The sequence below is a fragment of the Spermophilus citellus genome (genome assembly GCF_964194105.1).
Source record: "Spermophilus citellus genome assembly, chromosome: 13".
NCBI classification, from domain to species: Eukaryota; Metazoa; Chordata; class Mammalia; order Rodentia; family Sciuridae; genus Spermophilus; species Spermophilus citellus.
Window position 1 is genome coordinate 70220344 of NC_138193.1, and position 13699 is coordinate 70234042.

Consider the following 13699-nt stretch of genomic DNA (forward strand, 5'->3'; position numbering starts at 1 on the left):
TATATTATTTAAGGACTTTCTTTCAAACTACGATAGCTACACGCGCATGCGCGTATTTTTTATGTATTTGCCTTTAATTGGTGGGTAAATGGAAAGAAGAAAGAGAGCAATCGCATTCTCATAGGTTTGACCCTCTCTAGTCTTCGTAGAAAGCAGACAAGGTATCCGCTTCCCAGCACCTCCAGCACCGCGGAAACGAAACTGCACCAGGCTCCTCCCCGCGGACTGGGAGAGAGCCAATCAGGGCACAGCCCGGGCTGATCTCGTGCTGGATGTCATGGCGGCCTGCAGTCGCTGCTGCTCTTGCCTCCGGCTCCGGCCGCTGGGCGATAGTCCCCTCCGCATGCCCAGGCGGAATCCGGCGTTCACATATTTGCAGATGCGAGCACTATGGGGTAGCGTGGGGTCCCGAGCTGTGGCTGTGGACCTTGGCAACAGGTAAGGGACGGGGTGCGCTCCCTTCTTGTCCCAATGTATCCTTTCCGGCCAGACCAGGTACATTAATCTTCCTGGTTACAAATCCGTCCGACGTCTCTTTAACCTCTCTTTACCCCAAATCTAATTCTATATTTCCTTTTCCGAGTATGGAGTCTGTCTTCTCGGACTTTCCTCCTTCCCGCTCTGCCTTGTGACTTTGCTTATTGAATCTTTCCTTCCTCTCTTCGGGATTCTTTTCTCCAGAGCCTCTTTCCATCTGACATCTATTCTGTTAATTTTCAAAGACCCATGGGCGCTGAAGTGGGAGGCATTCCACCTTGAGATAACGAGTTGACTATGTGTGCAACTCGTCATCGAGCCCAACTGATTGCCTAAAAGTGTGACCAGCATGACCCTGGAAGGAAATGGAAAGTCAGGTTATTGAACGCCAATTATATGATGCACGCGATATTTTTGAACCTATAGTAAAGGTGCTATCACCCTCATTTTATAGTTAAGATAACAAAAAAGGCTAGGTAACTTTCTCAGAGTAAACCAAACTAGATGGATTGTGAAATAGTGTGTTTTATTAAGTCCATAATTTTCCCAGGGGTCCGTCCGTTTGCTAGAATTCACATTGTTATGGGGAGACGCCTCAGAAAACACTCTAAATCCGAATTTCAAATCAAAAGAGAGCTTTATTTACCTGGCCAGAGACTGTTACCCACCACAGAGACTCAAGCTCTGTGGGAGGACAGCAGCTTCCTGGTCCATCCAAAGAGAATATGAGCACAAAAACCACAACTCAGTGACTTGCTTATTGTCATGTAAGCTAGCCAGTCATAGAAATTAAAACATTGGTAAGTGGGACCTTTGGGCTCTAGGCAGGACTGTAATTTTCCAGTCAGCAAGCAAGAAGCTAAAATAGCATTAGCTTTGCAGTTCGTCTGACCACAGTCCTGGGTTCAAGCAGGTACTAGACAGTGGCATCTTGAAATTGGGCAGGAGTCAGTGGGCGAGAATCTACAAGGGTATTCACACCCAGGATGTAGTTCACCACAACCACTGCTGCCTCCTGAGTAGGGTACAATTTGTGAGGTGCAAAGGGCAGAAAGACAGTTTTTTAAATAAGGAAACAGATTTTATTTCAGTTTCTCAGAAACAGCTCTTGTAACAGTGTTTTATAGAAGACAGCAAAATGGAGTCTTAGGCCTGTCTATGACAGTTCTTGCTTTAAAATTGTCTTATCTCACTTATCAAAATCTTATATCTATAATCTATATTTTTACTAATCTATAACCTCTAATTTACACTCTTATTGATTGTATTTATCAGTTCACACCACAAGAACATGAAAAGTCACTTTTGATGTGATCGTTTTTCAAACAAACAAAACTGCTAATGCATACTTTTCTTATCTAAAAATTTTTATTGCACTTTAAAAATATTTTAACCCTAATTCATACCAAACAAACAAACAACAACAACAAAAAAAAAACTGGCTTAGAATCCAGAGCCACTTCACTAATATAATGAATAAACAACAAACTAATTACTTCACAACATGGGACAAATGATCAGACAGGATTTGATCAAGAGTATGCAGACTTTTCAGCAAATATTTTAGGCTTTGTGGGCATATTGTCACCCTCTCAATTCCTCTTTGTGTGTATGTGTCTACAAAACTTCTAAACATTATACAAAAATTTTCAGTTGAAGAACTCTACAGAAACAGGCCATAGGCAGTAGTTTCCTTACCTCTAAACTAGATTATCTCTAAGACTCTTTCTACCCTTGGTTAATTCTGATTTTAGGGGGAAGAGGAACTAGGGAAAGGATATCTCTTCCATTCTTTAAGGACTGCACATTTTTGCCCCAAAATAAACCCTACAACGTTTCATTCAACAGACACTTACTGTGATCTACTAAAAGCAGTGACATCCATAATTCCCATAAGTAATCTACTTTAATTCATTTATTAATCAATCTGGATCGCTTTTGAAGTTATTTTTTAAAATATCTTTATTTATTTATTTATTTTTAATGTGGTGCTGAGGATTGAACCCAACTCCTTGCACATGCTAGGCAAGCACTCTACTGCTGAGCCACATCCCCAGCCCCCTTGAAGCTAGTTTTATGTAAATGTGTGCTATGTGTTGAAAAATACAGCTCAGTGAGTTTGATACCTGCTAGATAAATCAGTTCATCTTTGTCTTAAGTTTGTCATTTGCAACATTTATTGAGTAGCCATTATATTCCAGATACATTATATTTAATATTTTTTAACACCATGGGAGACTATATATTATTGTGGTAGGTGTTTCCAGATAGTATGTTTAATGCTCATAGTGCCTTTGAGGCAAGTGTTTAATTTTCATTTCACAAGCTTTTATTGCACAACTGCAGTGTACAAGGAATTGGAGATATAAGGTCTGATGAAAAAATGAAATAAACACACATTCACTGGAAAATCATTGTGGGGAAAGATAAGAATAGGGCACTAAGGGAGTATAAAGCATTACTTTTCCTACCCCAAAGCTTGCAATTGTTGTGAATTTTGAAGGATAAGGAGGAATTATCAGTAACTCAAATAGTAAGGAGAATAGCAACAGAAAAATTGGAAGGTACTATCATAGAAAGGTGAAATGGCATTTTAGTAACTATAGATAATTCACTATGGATGTAGCAAACAGTAAAAATCTGAATCTAAAAATTTTTACAGAGTCCAAAGCCAAATCTTAAAGTACCTCCACCCCTCATTTTTCAGTGGAGGCAAGTATTTTTACTGAATATTTCTTGGTGGAATTTTTAGGAAGGTGGTTACATTCTTTTTTTTTTTTTTTTTTTTCCAGAGTGACCAAAAGATCTTTATTGCAGCAGTGCAACAAAGAGAAAAGAAAAAGGAAAGAGAGAGAGAGAAAGAAAGAAGAGATGAGATGGACAGGGAGAGAGCAAGAGAGAGAGCAAGGAAAGAGCAAGAGAGAGAGAGGCGCCTGGCAGGAGGGAGTTTTTATAGCCCAAATCTAATGGGGCCTCTGGGTCTGCAAGCTGCCTTGTTGGCCCAAGGGGGGTTGAGTGCTCAGCCTTGAGCGGGACTTGACACAAACAGGTGATAAAGGACCAGATAGAGGGGGGTTTGAGTGTGTGGGCTATCTTGCAGCCAACATCTGTTCAGCCTGCCCTGCCGACAACACAGTTCAGCCTGCTCTGCACTCAACATTCCTCCCTTTTTGTTTTTCTAAGTGACATGTGGGACAGTGTAAAGTCCTCTGGCTACTTCGTGCTTAATGGTGGGCTGCGTTAGACCTAGAAGGGGAAGCAGAGGAATGTTTGGGGGACAGGTCTGAGAACACCAGGGCAGCCAGAAATAACGCTCAGTGGCTACAGACAACTACTGTGGTAGGGGTAAAGTCCATAAAAGTTTCTTGAAGCCACAAGTCCTCGATGGCATCAAACCAGTCCTGGATGGAGGAGATTCTTGGTATCAGCCACTGGTCCTGTAGCAGGGACTCTAGGAAGTATTGGAGGTGGCTTGGTTGAATCCAGTAATGTTAAGGGTGACAGACAGATTGTAGCCACTGAAAGGGCAATCGCCTTGACCCATAAACTGAGAGTGGGTGGTGTCATCCTGGTGCCATGTCGCTTGGATGTAGAAGCAGCATCTGTGGTTTGAGATAAAAACTGGCATGCATGCAGCCCGGGTTCGATCCTCAACACCACAAACAAACAAAGATGTTGTGTCCGCCCAAAACATTTCCTGGCTCTCAGGGTTCTCAGCGTTCTCCCTGTGGTTTGTTTTCAGATTTTGCATAGCACTGACACCTGGGCTCCGGATCCAGGACAGAAGCCTACAAAAAGCTGGTTACATTCTATATCATCCTGCAATATTCCTAAAAATGTTCTTTAAGTACCTCTTTTTCCCTGTAGTTCTACTTCCTGTGTGGCTCCTCTCTTCTCTCCAATTCCTTCTTTAGCTGCCTCTTCCTACTCTTCTCCCCACCAATAAGATCTCCCTGTTCATCTTATCATCCTTTTTTTTTATTATTTATTTTTTCAGAAGTGTGTTTTGTTTAGGTATTCGCTTACGTGGTTCAACATTTAAATAGCGTGACAGTCTTCCATACATTTCCATAGCCAGGCAGTTCCAACCCCCAGAGGCCATCCCCCGTCCCTATATTATCAGTCTTCTATATATTTGGAAATATTTTATGCATATAATATTGAAGAGTCAATTGGCTGAGAGTTTGCTTTAGTTAGCTTTTTTTTGCTGCTGTGACTGAAAGACCTGACAGGAATAATTTTAGAGGAGGAAAAGTTTATTTTGGCGCTCACTGTTTTCAGAGGTTTCAGTCCCTAGAATGTGGCTCCATTCCTTGGGGCTCGAGGAATTTAACCCAACGCCTCACACATGAGGTAGAACATCATGGCAAAAGAGTGTGGCAAAAATAGTGGCTCAGGCATCACTTTAGGAAGTAGAGGACTCTGTTCAACAAGGACAAAATATATACCCCAAAGATATGCCCCCAGAGACCTATCTCCCCTAGCCACACCATGAATTACTTATAATTACCAACAAGTTAATCAGGGGATTACTGCACTATTTATGTTAACCTTCTTATAACCCAGTCATTTCATCTCTAAACCTTTTTGTATTGTCTCACATGAGCTTTTGGGGGAACACCTCATATCTAAACCATCACAGGTAAAATGAACCATGGAACAAAAGTAATAACAGACTTTTACCAAAAACAACTACAAGTACATAGACCAGAAAAAAACTATAAGTCAGTTTAATCCCAGCTGAAATTGTGAGATAAAATGATAAGCAACCACCTGTTTTCTTTACCTAATATAGATTCTACAGCCAGGGGAAATGGTGCACACCTGTAATCCCAACAATTTGGGAGGCTGAGGCAGGAGGATCCCGAGCTAGAGACCAGCCTCAGCAACTCAGTGACAACCCGTCTCAAAAAAAAAAAAAAAAAAAAAAAATTAAAGGGCTGGGGATGTAACTTGGTAGTAAATCGCCCCTGGATTCAATCCCCAGTACCAAAAGGATGATGATAATAATAAGAAGAATGCTATGAACATTCATGTACAGATTTTTGTACAGATGTATTTTCATTTCTCTTAAGTATATACAAAGGAGTAGAATTACTGGGCTAGTAGGAACTCTTTATTTAATACTTTAAGGAACTGCTAGTTTATCTCATGAAGCTAGAACATCATTTTGTATTCCCATCAGCAGAATGAGAATTTCAGTTTCTCCACAGTCATACCAACATATATTACCAGTTTTTTTGAGTATAGCCATCCTACTAGGTGTAAAGTGGTATCTCATTGTGATTTTGCTTTGCATTTCCCTGGTGGATAATGATATTAAGCTTTTTCTCATGTATTAATTGGCCATTTGTATATCTCTGGACAGATGTCCCTTCAAATCCGTTGCCAATTTTAAAAATTGAAATATATATATATATATATATATATATATATATATATATATACACACACACACACACACACACACACACACACATACACACACAAACACACACACACGTATTGTTTATAGAGAGTGGTGATATGGGGAAGGCTATTTATATTTGGGGTACTAGGAATTGAACCCAGAAGCACTTTACCACTGAGCCACATCTCCAGCCCTTTTTATTTTTTATGTTTTTTAATTTTGAGACTGGGTCTTGCTAAATTGCTTATGGCCTTGCTAAGTTGCTGAGGCTGGACTTGAATTTGCCATCTTCCTGTCTCAGCCTCTGGAGTCTCTGGGATCACAGGCATGTGCAACCACCCCTAGCAAAACTGAGTTGTCTTTTTGTTCATTTGTAAGAATTTTTAACATTCTAGATGTAAGTCTTTTATCAGATATGTGAATTGCAAATGTATTCTCCTCCTCTGTGGACTTTCGGTTACATTCTCAATAATATCCATTGACTCATGCCAAGTTCTTAATTTTGATGAAGTCCACTTTATTTTTTTTGTCAGTTATGCTTTTTGATATCATATCTTTTAAAAAAAACTGTCTAGCTCAAATTTATAAAGATTTACTGCTGTGGTTATTTTCAGAATTTTGTAGTCTTAGTTTTTTTAGTTCTAGGATCCATCTTGAGTTAGTTTTTATCTTTGTGTGACGAAGGAGTCCAAATTATTTTGCATGTGTATGCATATGAATATCCAGTTATGCTAGCACCATTGCTTGAAAAGACTATTTTTCCACCATTAAATTATCTTGACACTCTTTCAAACATGAAAGGCTTGATAGGTAATATTTAGTAGTTTATATTTTGCCCTGAAAGCACTGGGGGAAATTTTATAAGATTTTTTTTAATTGTTTACTTTTTTAGTGGTAGATGGACACAATATCTTTATTTATTTATTTGTATGTGGTGCTGAGGAACGAACCTGCACCTCACACCAGCAAGGCAAGCGCTCCACCACTAAGCTACAGCGCCAGCCCCCTATAAGATTTTTAATAGGGAAATGATGTAGTTTGTGTACTAAAAGATTACTGTAGTCAACAAGGCAAGGGATGCAAAGAGATTGAACTGAGATGGTAAGTGGGAATTAATATTTAGAAAGCCACTTAGTTTCTGTGCCCCTAAAATACTTTATCTCTCATTCAGGTTTGTCCTGTACCTTCTTTTTATCGTCTATAAGCAGCTCTTAAATCCCCCTTGTACATGAATCTCATTCTTTTTTTTTGCTGAGGGGAGAGAACTTGTGAGGCTTGATACCCTTTAGTTCTTCTGTTAGAATCTTGAATTATTTTATATGATACTTAGTCATTGTGTTGAATTTTTATTTTTCACAGAAAAATAGAAATATCCTCTGGAAAACTGGCCAGATTTGCAGATGGCTCTGCTGTAGTACAGGTAAAAATCCAGGTTTTTAGAACTTCATCCTAAAAATATTTATGGAGACTGGTACTGAATCTTTATAACATCATATAACTTAGAAATGTGATATTGGGAATTAATTCAGACACTAAGATCTTTCCCAGTGACAAAACCAGAGTCAGACCTGAATGTATTAAATGACCCTGAAAATCCTTTCCAAACTTGGGATTTTTATTGGATTTTTGTTAATAGAATCTGTTAGACATTTCTAGAGAAAGTGATTTCATTATTCTCAATAGAATAGTGAAATTGAAATTTTTATTATATACAACCTAAATTTCCTCATTAGAAATAGAAAATATGATTTAATTTATTTGGTGTGACTAAGCTATCAGTGATCCTTCTTTGTCCTTTTCAAAAATTTAGTGACTATTCTAATGCTGATTATGCTCATATAGAAGGGATCAGGCCAGGCCAGGTGTACACGCCTGTAATCCCAGCAACTCAGGAAGCTGATCACAAGTTCAAAGCCAGCCTCAGCAACTTAGTGAGGCCCTGTCTCTATATAAAATATAAAAAAGGGAAGCCCCTGAGTTCAGTCCCCAGTACAAAAAAAGCAGGGGGTGGGGGGAACCAAGAGTGGACTATCTGTGAATAATTATCACTTGGAATAAGACATCTCTTTGCTTGTTTTTGGAGTGAGTATTCAGTTGCTACTTAGATGTTAATATCTGATTTCGAAGGTATTTATCACTGTTTATGTTTTAAGTCAGGTGACACTGCAGTGATGGTCACAGCTGTCAGTAAAACAAAACCTTCACCTTCTCAGTTCATGCCTTTGGTGGTAAGTAATTTGCTAATTTATCTGAACTGTAGTTATAGCATAATGTAGAATTTATAATATTTTTCCATTTTCTTATGAGTACAAAATATAAACTTTGTACAGGAAAAGATCGTCCTTAGTTGTTTAATACTGAATCATTAAGAGAGTTTGAATGGATTATTTTATAACCACTTTTCATGCTAGTAGTAAACATTCTTTAGAATGTCCAGTTATATGAGTTGATGAGATAAGTGAATGAAGTGCATGAGTGCTCTGACAACAAATAAATAATGAATTCATTGCCTTCATGGGTTTCCCTTCAGTATGTGTCTACAAGTATATGGTAAGTGAAGAGAGCCTTAGGATGTTATGGCTTCTTTCTAATATGAACGGGAATGCAGTTATACTTAACAGTTGATAAAAAAAAAGTCAGTGTTTGACTTGACCAGAATAAGCCACTGTGGAAAGTAGTGAAGCTAGGTAGTCATATGACTGGTAAGTAGAAGACTTTTTTAATTAATTGGCTGAAATATTTCTTTCTTTGGAGGAGAGGTACTGGGGATTAAACCCAGGGGCACTTTACACTGAACTGTATTCCCAGCCCTTTTTAACTTTTATTTTTATTTATTTATTTTTGAGACAGGGTCTCACTAGGTTGCTTAGGGCCTCGCTAAGTTGCTGAGGCTAGCCTCAAACCTGTGATCCTCCTGCCTCCACCTCCTGAGTCACTGGGATTATAGGAATGCACCACCCTGCCCAACTCTGGCTGATATATTTCTATAAACTCTCCTTTCCCTAAAATATACAAAACTTTAAAAGTAAATTAAACAACCTTTACTCATAGTGTAGAGTATGTTGTTAGCAAACTCAAGAAAATTAGTATTTATTTATTTAGATTTTGTGACATGTTTTTAATTAAAAAAAAGAATCATACAAACCTTATTTTTTCATTGCTGTTGCAGGTTGACTACAGACAGAAGGCTGCTGCAGCAGGTAGAATTCCCACAAACTATCTTAGAAGAGAGATTGGTTCTTCTGATAGAGAAATTCTTACAAGTCGAATAATAGGTAAGATATTAAGATAGAGGCATTAATGCTCTCAGATATGCCAATGTTTCTTTAATTTTCCTTCATTGAATGAATGCCACTAAAGATTATCTACTATCTCTGTTCTCTCACTTGAATGTAGGCTTCATGAGAGAAAAAAAAATGTCTCTTTACCTACCAAATCTTCTTTAACTTGTACACTGCCTGGCACAGAACAGGTATTCAGCTAGGTGCAGCGGCACACACCTGTAATCCCAGCCATTCAGGAAGCTGAGGCAGCAGGAGTATCACAGGTTCAAAGCCAGCCTCACCAACTTAGCAAGACTCTAAGCAATTTTATGGAGAACCTGATTCAAAAAAACGCAGGGATGGGGATGTGGCTGAGTAGTTAAATGCTCATGGTTTCAATCCCTGATACCAAAAAACAAAAAAGGATAGGCATTCAATAAATATTTGTTGACTAAATTAATAAATATCTATTGAGCATATGAATTCCATAGCTCATGCCTCTAAGCTGTGTTGAATCTGTCCCTAGTATTTTTCATTTTTTTATGTTGAGCATAGTTATTCCTAAACATAATATGTATCAACTACTGATATATGTGCATAATCTTCTAAGTCTTTGACAGTCATATGTATAAATATAGTTTATAGCTCCCATACCCAGAAATTGGTAGTTGATGAACAGGCACAGTCTACCAAGGGGCCGTTTTCTTTTGGTCTGCTCTTAGTCCTAATTGTCTTTCCTCTGCTTAGTGTTAGGTCATGGTCTATATTAATTGAAGGATTGATATTTATCAACTTTCCTGTTAGCAAATCAATCCAAGGGGTTTGGTTTTGTTTTGACATATTGAACAACTTGCAATATTACTTCAAAAGTTTTGGACTCTAAAGCAACTCTGTCAGTACTATTTAATGTCTTTTTTCTTTCTTTTTGGAGATCGTTCAATTAGACCTCTCTTTCCCGCTGGCTACTTTTATGATACACAAGTAAGTTCTGTTTTATGTTATTTGTTTCCAGGTCAATCAAAACTTATTTAATCTCTGTAATTCTTCTTTGGCTAAATATTATTAAAAATTTTGGTAGTGCTCTTGCATTTTGCTTTAAGTCATGTTAAAAAAAAAAAAAAGAATACTTTTGAAAAGCTAATATTTACTTGGTATCAGTTGGAGCTGACACCTGAATTCTGAGGAGTCAGCTAACCAGGAATGTTGGAAAGCACTCAAGGCAGTGGAAATGGGAAGCTCAAAAGCCCTGAGGCAGAAAGAAATTATCTTTATTACTGGATTCTCTGAAATTCTACCTCATTAAATTTTAATATTTTCTGATTATTAGCTCATAATGATACATATACTTTAATTAAGAGTGCTTAATTAAGTAATCATTTTACTTACATGAACTAAATGTGTAATTCTACCTTTGCAAGGATGTCACAGCTTCAGGGAGATTCTTTTTTTTCAGTGCTAGGAACTAAAAGGGAAATTACTTCCTTAAGAATATCACATAGACAAAAAAAAAAGAATTTGACATAGGCATATCACTGCAGTATTAAGCAGTTCATTGGTTTGTTTCATCTTTACTTATAAACAGATAGTAGAAATATATAGCTAAGATTTGTTGAATACTTGCAATTCGACAAGTATTGTGGTAAATACTTTACATACAGTATTTCTTCAATTCTCATAGAAACCCTTTGGGAAGATGCCATTATTTTTCTTTCTTAAAGTTGAGAAAACTTTCAAAGTTTAATTTAACTAATTTACCCAATGTCAAGGATTTAGTTAAATTATAACCAAAATTAACCATGCTTTTAACATGTGGTATTCCTATATTTTTAGGTTAAGATAGTCCTCTCAAATCAAATAACATTTGTTGTTAAGTACTTCAAATTTTTTTCCCCTCCTACCAGGTCCTTTGTAATCTGTTAGCAGTAGATGGTATTAATGAACCTGATGTCCTAGCAATTAATGGTGGTAAGTATAAAAATAGAGATTAAAAGGATCATTGTTGATTTTTGAAAAATAATGAAATATTTTAATTTCAGCTCTTATTTTTTCCTTTTTTTTTTTTTCTTTTAAGCTTCTGTAGCCCTCTCATTATCAGATATTCCTTGGAATGGACCTGTTGGTAAGTTAGGCTATGAAAATAAAAACCTGTATTTATGTTGTTCTAATAATGGTAAGCATGTTTTAGCAAGGCCATAGATTTATTGACTCTGATTTATTAATTCTTATGGGGTTGATAATCCAAGAGTCCTTGCAGGTCTTTGAGACATTCTGATCCTTGCCTGTTTTTAATAGCAATGTGTGAAGGCGCTCCATTTAGATTTAATGTTCCTAGATATATTCACTTTTTAGTTGCCTCTTTCTATAAAAGAACTTTTTCTTTATTTGCATTTGAAAATTATCAGAGCACACAGTCTTTCAGGAGAAAACAAACAAATGTTTGTAATGGATAGCTCTTATAAGTTGTAATCATACAATATAAAAATTATTCATCAAATAAATGATTATCAAGAATCCTAAATATAAGCTAGTGAGCTAAGTACTGAAGAAACAAAGACAGACTAGCAACACAAAGACAAAAGAAACTATTTTTGCTGTTAGCTTAAGAGAGAGAGAGACATAATTATTTGCATTATTGTGTTAAAGATATAGCTGAGGTGCTTAGAAAATGATAGGGAAGGTCAGGTTTAGTTTTGTGGTTTTGATTTATCAAGGAGGGCTTCTTAAAGTAGCCAGTATGGAGGTTGAACCTCAGTAGGATCAGATATAAACATCTCTTTTGGAGAGAGTACATTGTAGACCAGAAGAGCATTCAGCATAACTGAAAATGTGTAGAAGAAATGATATACTTGAACAACTCACTGGATCTAGAAAGTGGAGTAGGGTAGGATGTTCTGTAGGATTTTAGTACCATGAGAAAAAGAGGAATTTTTCTGTGGTCACAAAGATAGGGGATTGAAGCCATCACTGGAATAATGCCTTGAAACAATTACCAATATTTTAATATATTTTAGGGGCAGTACGAATAGGAATGATTGATGGGGAATGTATTGTTAATCCAACAAGAAAAGAAATGTCTTCAAGTACTTTAAATTTAGTGGTTGCTGGAGCACCTAAAAGTCAGATTGGTAAGTAGTTTAAGTACCACATTTGTTCTGGATTTTACTCATAAGTTCTTGATTCTTAAGAAATGTTTTTAAACTCTCTTGTATGTGTATTTTCAGTAGCAGTGAAAATTTTTGTTTTATGTCTGTCATATTTTAGCAGAGCCTTTGCTTCTTATCACATAATACTTAAAATTACAGAATGTTATGCAGAATGTTATGCAGTTAAAATATACAAAAATCTTTAGCCAGATAATTTCAGTAATTATTTTTAGACTAAGTTATTTTTAAACTAATAGCTTAATCTAAAAATAAAAGTTTTGAATCTGGTATCAAATTATTGTTTATTGGTTTAAATATTTTTATTTAAACAATTCAGCCATCGTAAAGCTTCCTTGATGTCCTCTAAGGACATCTAGTAAATGGAAAACCAGTAATAAAGTAGAAGAAATACACTAACAATGATTCACTTGCACTTATTCCCTGTAATAAAAATGTCATTAATTGCATGAATGAAAATTTTGGCCTTGTTCTAGTCTATGGAAGGAGAATAGACTTTAGCAGTTAGAAAGACTTAGGTTTGAAACCTTCCTTTACAACTATAATCATTTGACTTTGAACATATTAGAAGCCTTATCCATTTATTCTGCTATGGAACTTTTGATGTCCTGGACTTTTTGATATTGCATCTTCTGATGTGGCAACTTTTTTATTTTATTTTATTTTTGGGGGTACTTCGGATTAAACTCAGGGGCACTCAGCCTCTGAGCCACATCCCCAGCCCTATTTTGTATTTTATTTAGAGACAGGGTCTCACTGAGTTGCTTAGCACCTCGCAGTTGCTAAAACTGGCTTTGAACTCAAGATCCTCCTGTCTCAGCCTCCCAAGCTGCTGGGATTACAGGCATGCACCACTGCGCCCGGCCTCTGATGTGGCAACATTTTAATGAAACATAAACTACTAAATTTTTAGTACTTTTTTTGTATAAATACATGAAGTACCTCATTTCCAGCTACTATTATGTTGGTCAGTAATGAAGTAGAACTAGGCACCGTATGATGGACAAAACACATAGGAATTGTATGCTATCCACATTATTAGTTTGTGTTGTTAAACCAAATAACAAGGCTTAAACAAGATGGAAATTTATTTTTCTCTCAGGTAAAAGAAATTTAGAGGTGGTGAGTCCGTGACAGTGATGGTGGCTCCATGTTGTCTTAAGAAATCCAGTCTCCTTCTGACTTTCTGCTCTGCTACCTTCAAGGTGTGGCCTCATCTTCATACTTAACAATCTTATTGCCAGAGCTCTTGCCAACTTATCTGACTATAGGCAGGAGGAAAAACAAAGAGTGGAATAGCAGAAAGCCATGTGACCCCTGATTGAGTCACCCTGCCTTATAAGGTGCTTTCCCAGACATCCCCACCCAGCAGTTTCTTTTACATCTCA

General features: G+C 37.0%; 1 protein-coding gene across 2 annotated transcripts in view; it reads left to right on the top strand.

Moving 5' to 3' along the window:
- The first annotated feature begins 241 nt into the window (after positions 1-241).
- The window catches only part of PNPT1 (polyribonucleotide nucleotidyltransferase 1), a 46176-nt gene continuing 32718 nt past the window's right edge, over positions 242-13699 (top strand). The window contains exons 1-8 of one of the 2 annotated variants that reach the window (XM_081264733.1): positions 242-438; positions 7247-7307; positions 8041-8115; positions 9057-9162; positions 10082-10131; positions 11052-11115; positions 11222-11269; positions 12162-12275. In XM_081264733.1, the coding sequence (XP_081120859.1) occupies positions 278-438; positions 7247-7307; positions 8041-8115; positions 9057-9162; positions 10082-10131; positions 11052-11115; positions 11222-11269; positions 12162-12275 (679 nt within the window). In that variant the 5' untranslated portion in view covers positions 242-277. The remainder of the gene's footprint in view (positions 439-7246; positions 7308-8040; positions 8116-9056; positions 9163-10081; positions 10132-11051; positions 11116-11221; positions 11270-12161; positions 12276-13699) is intronic. The other variant, XM_081264734.1, reaches the window with a different exon arrangement.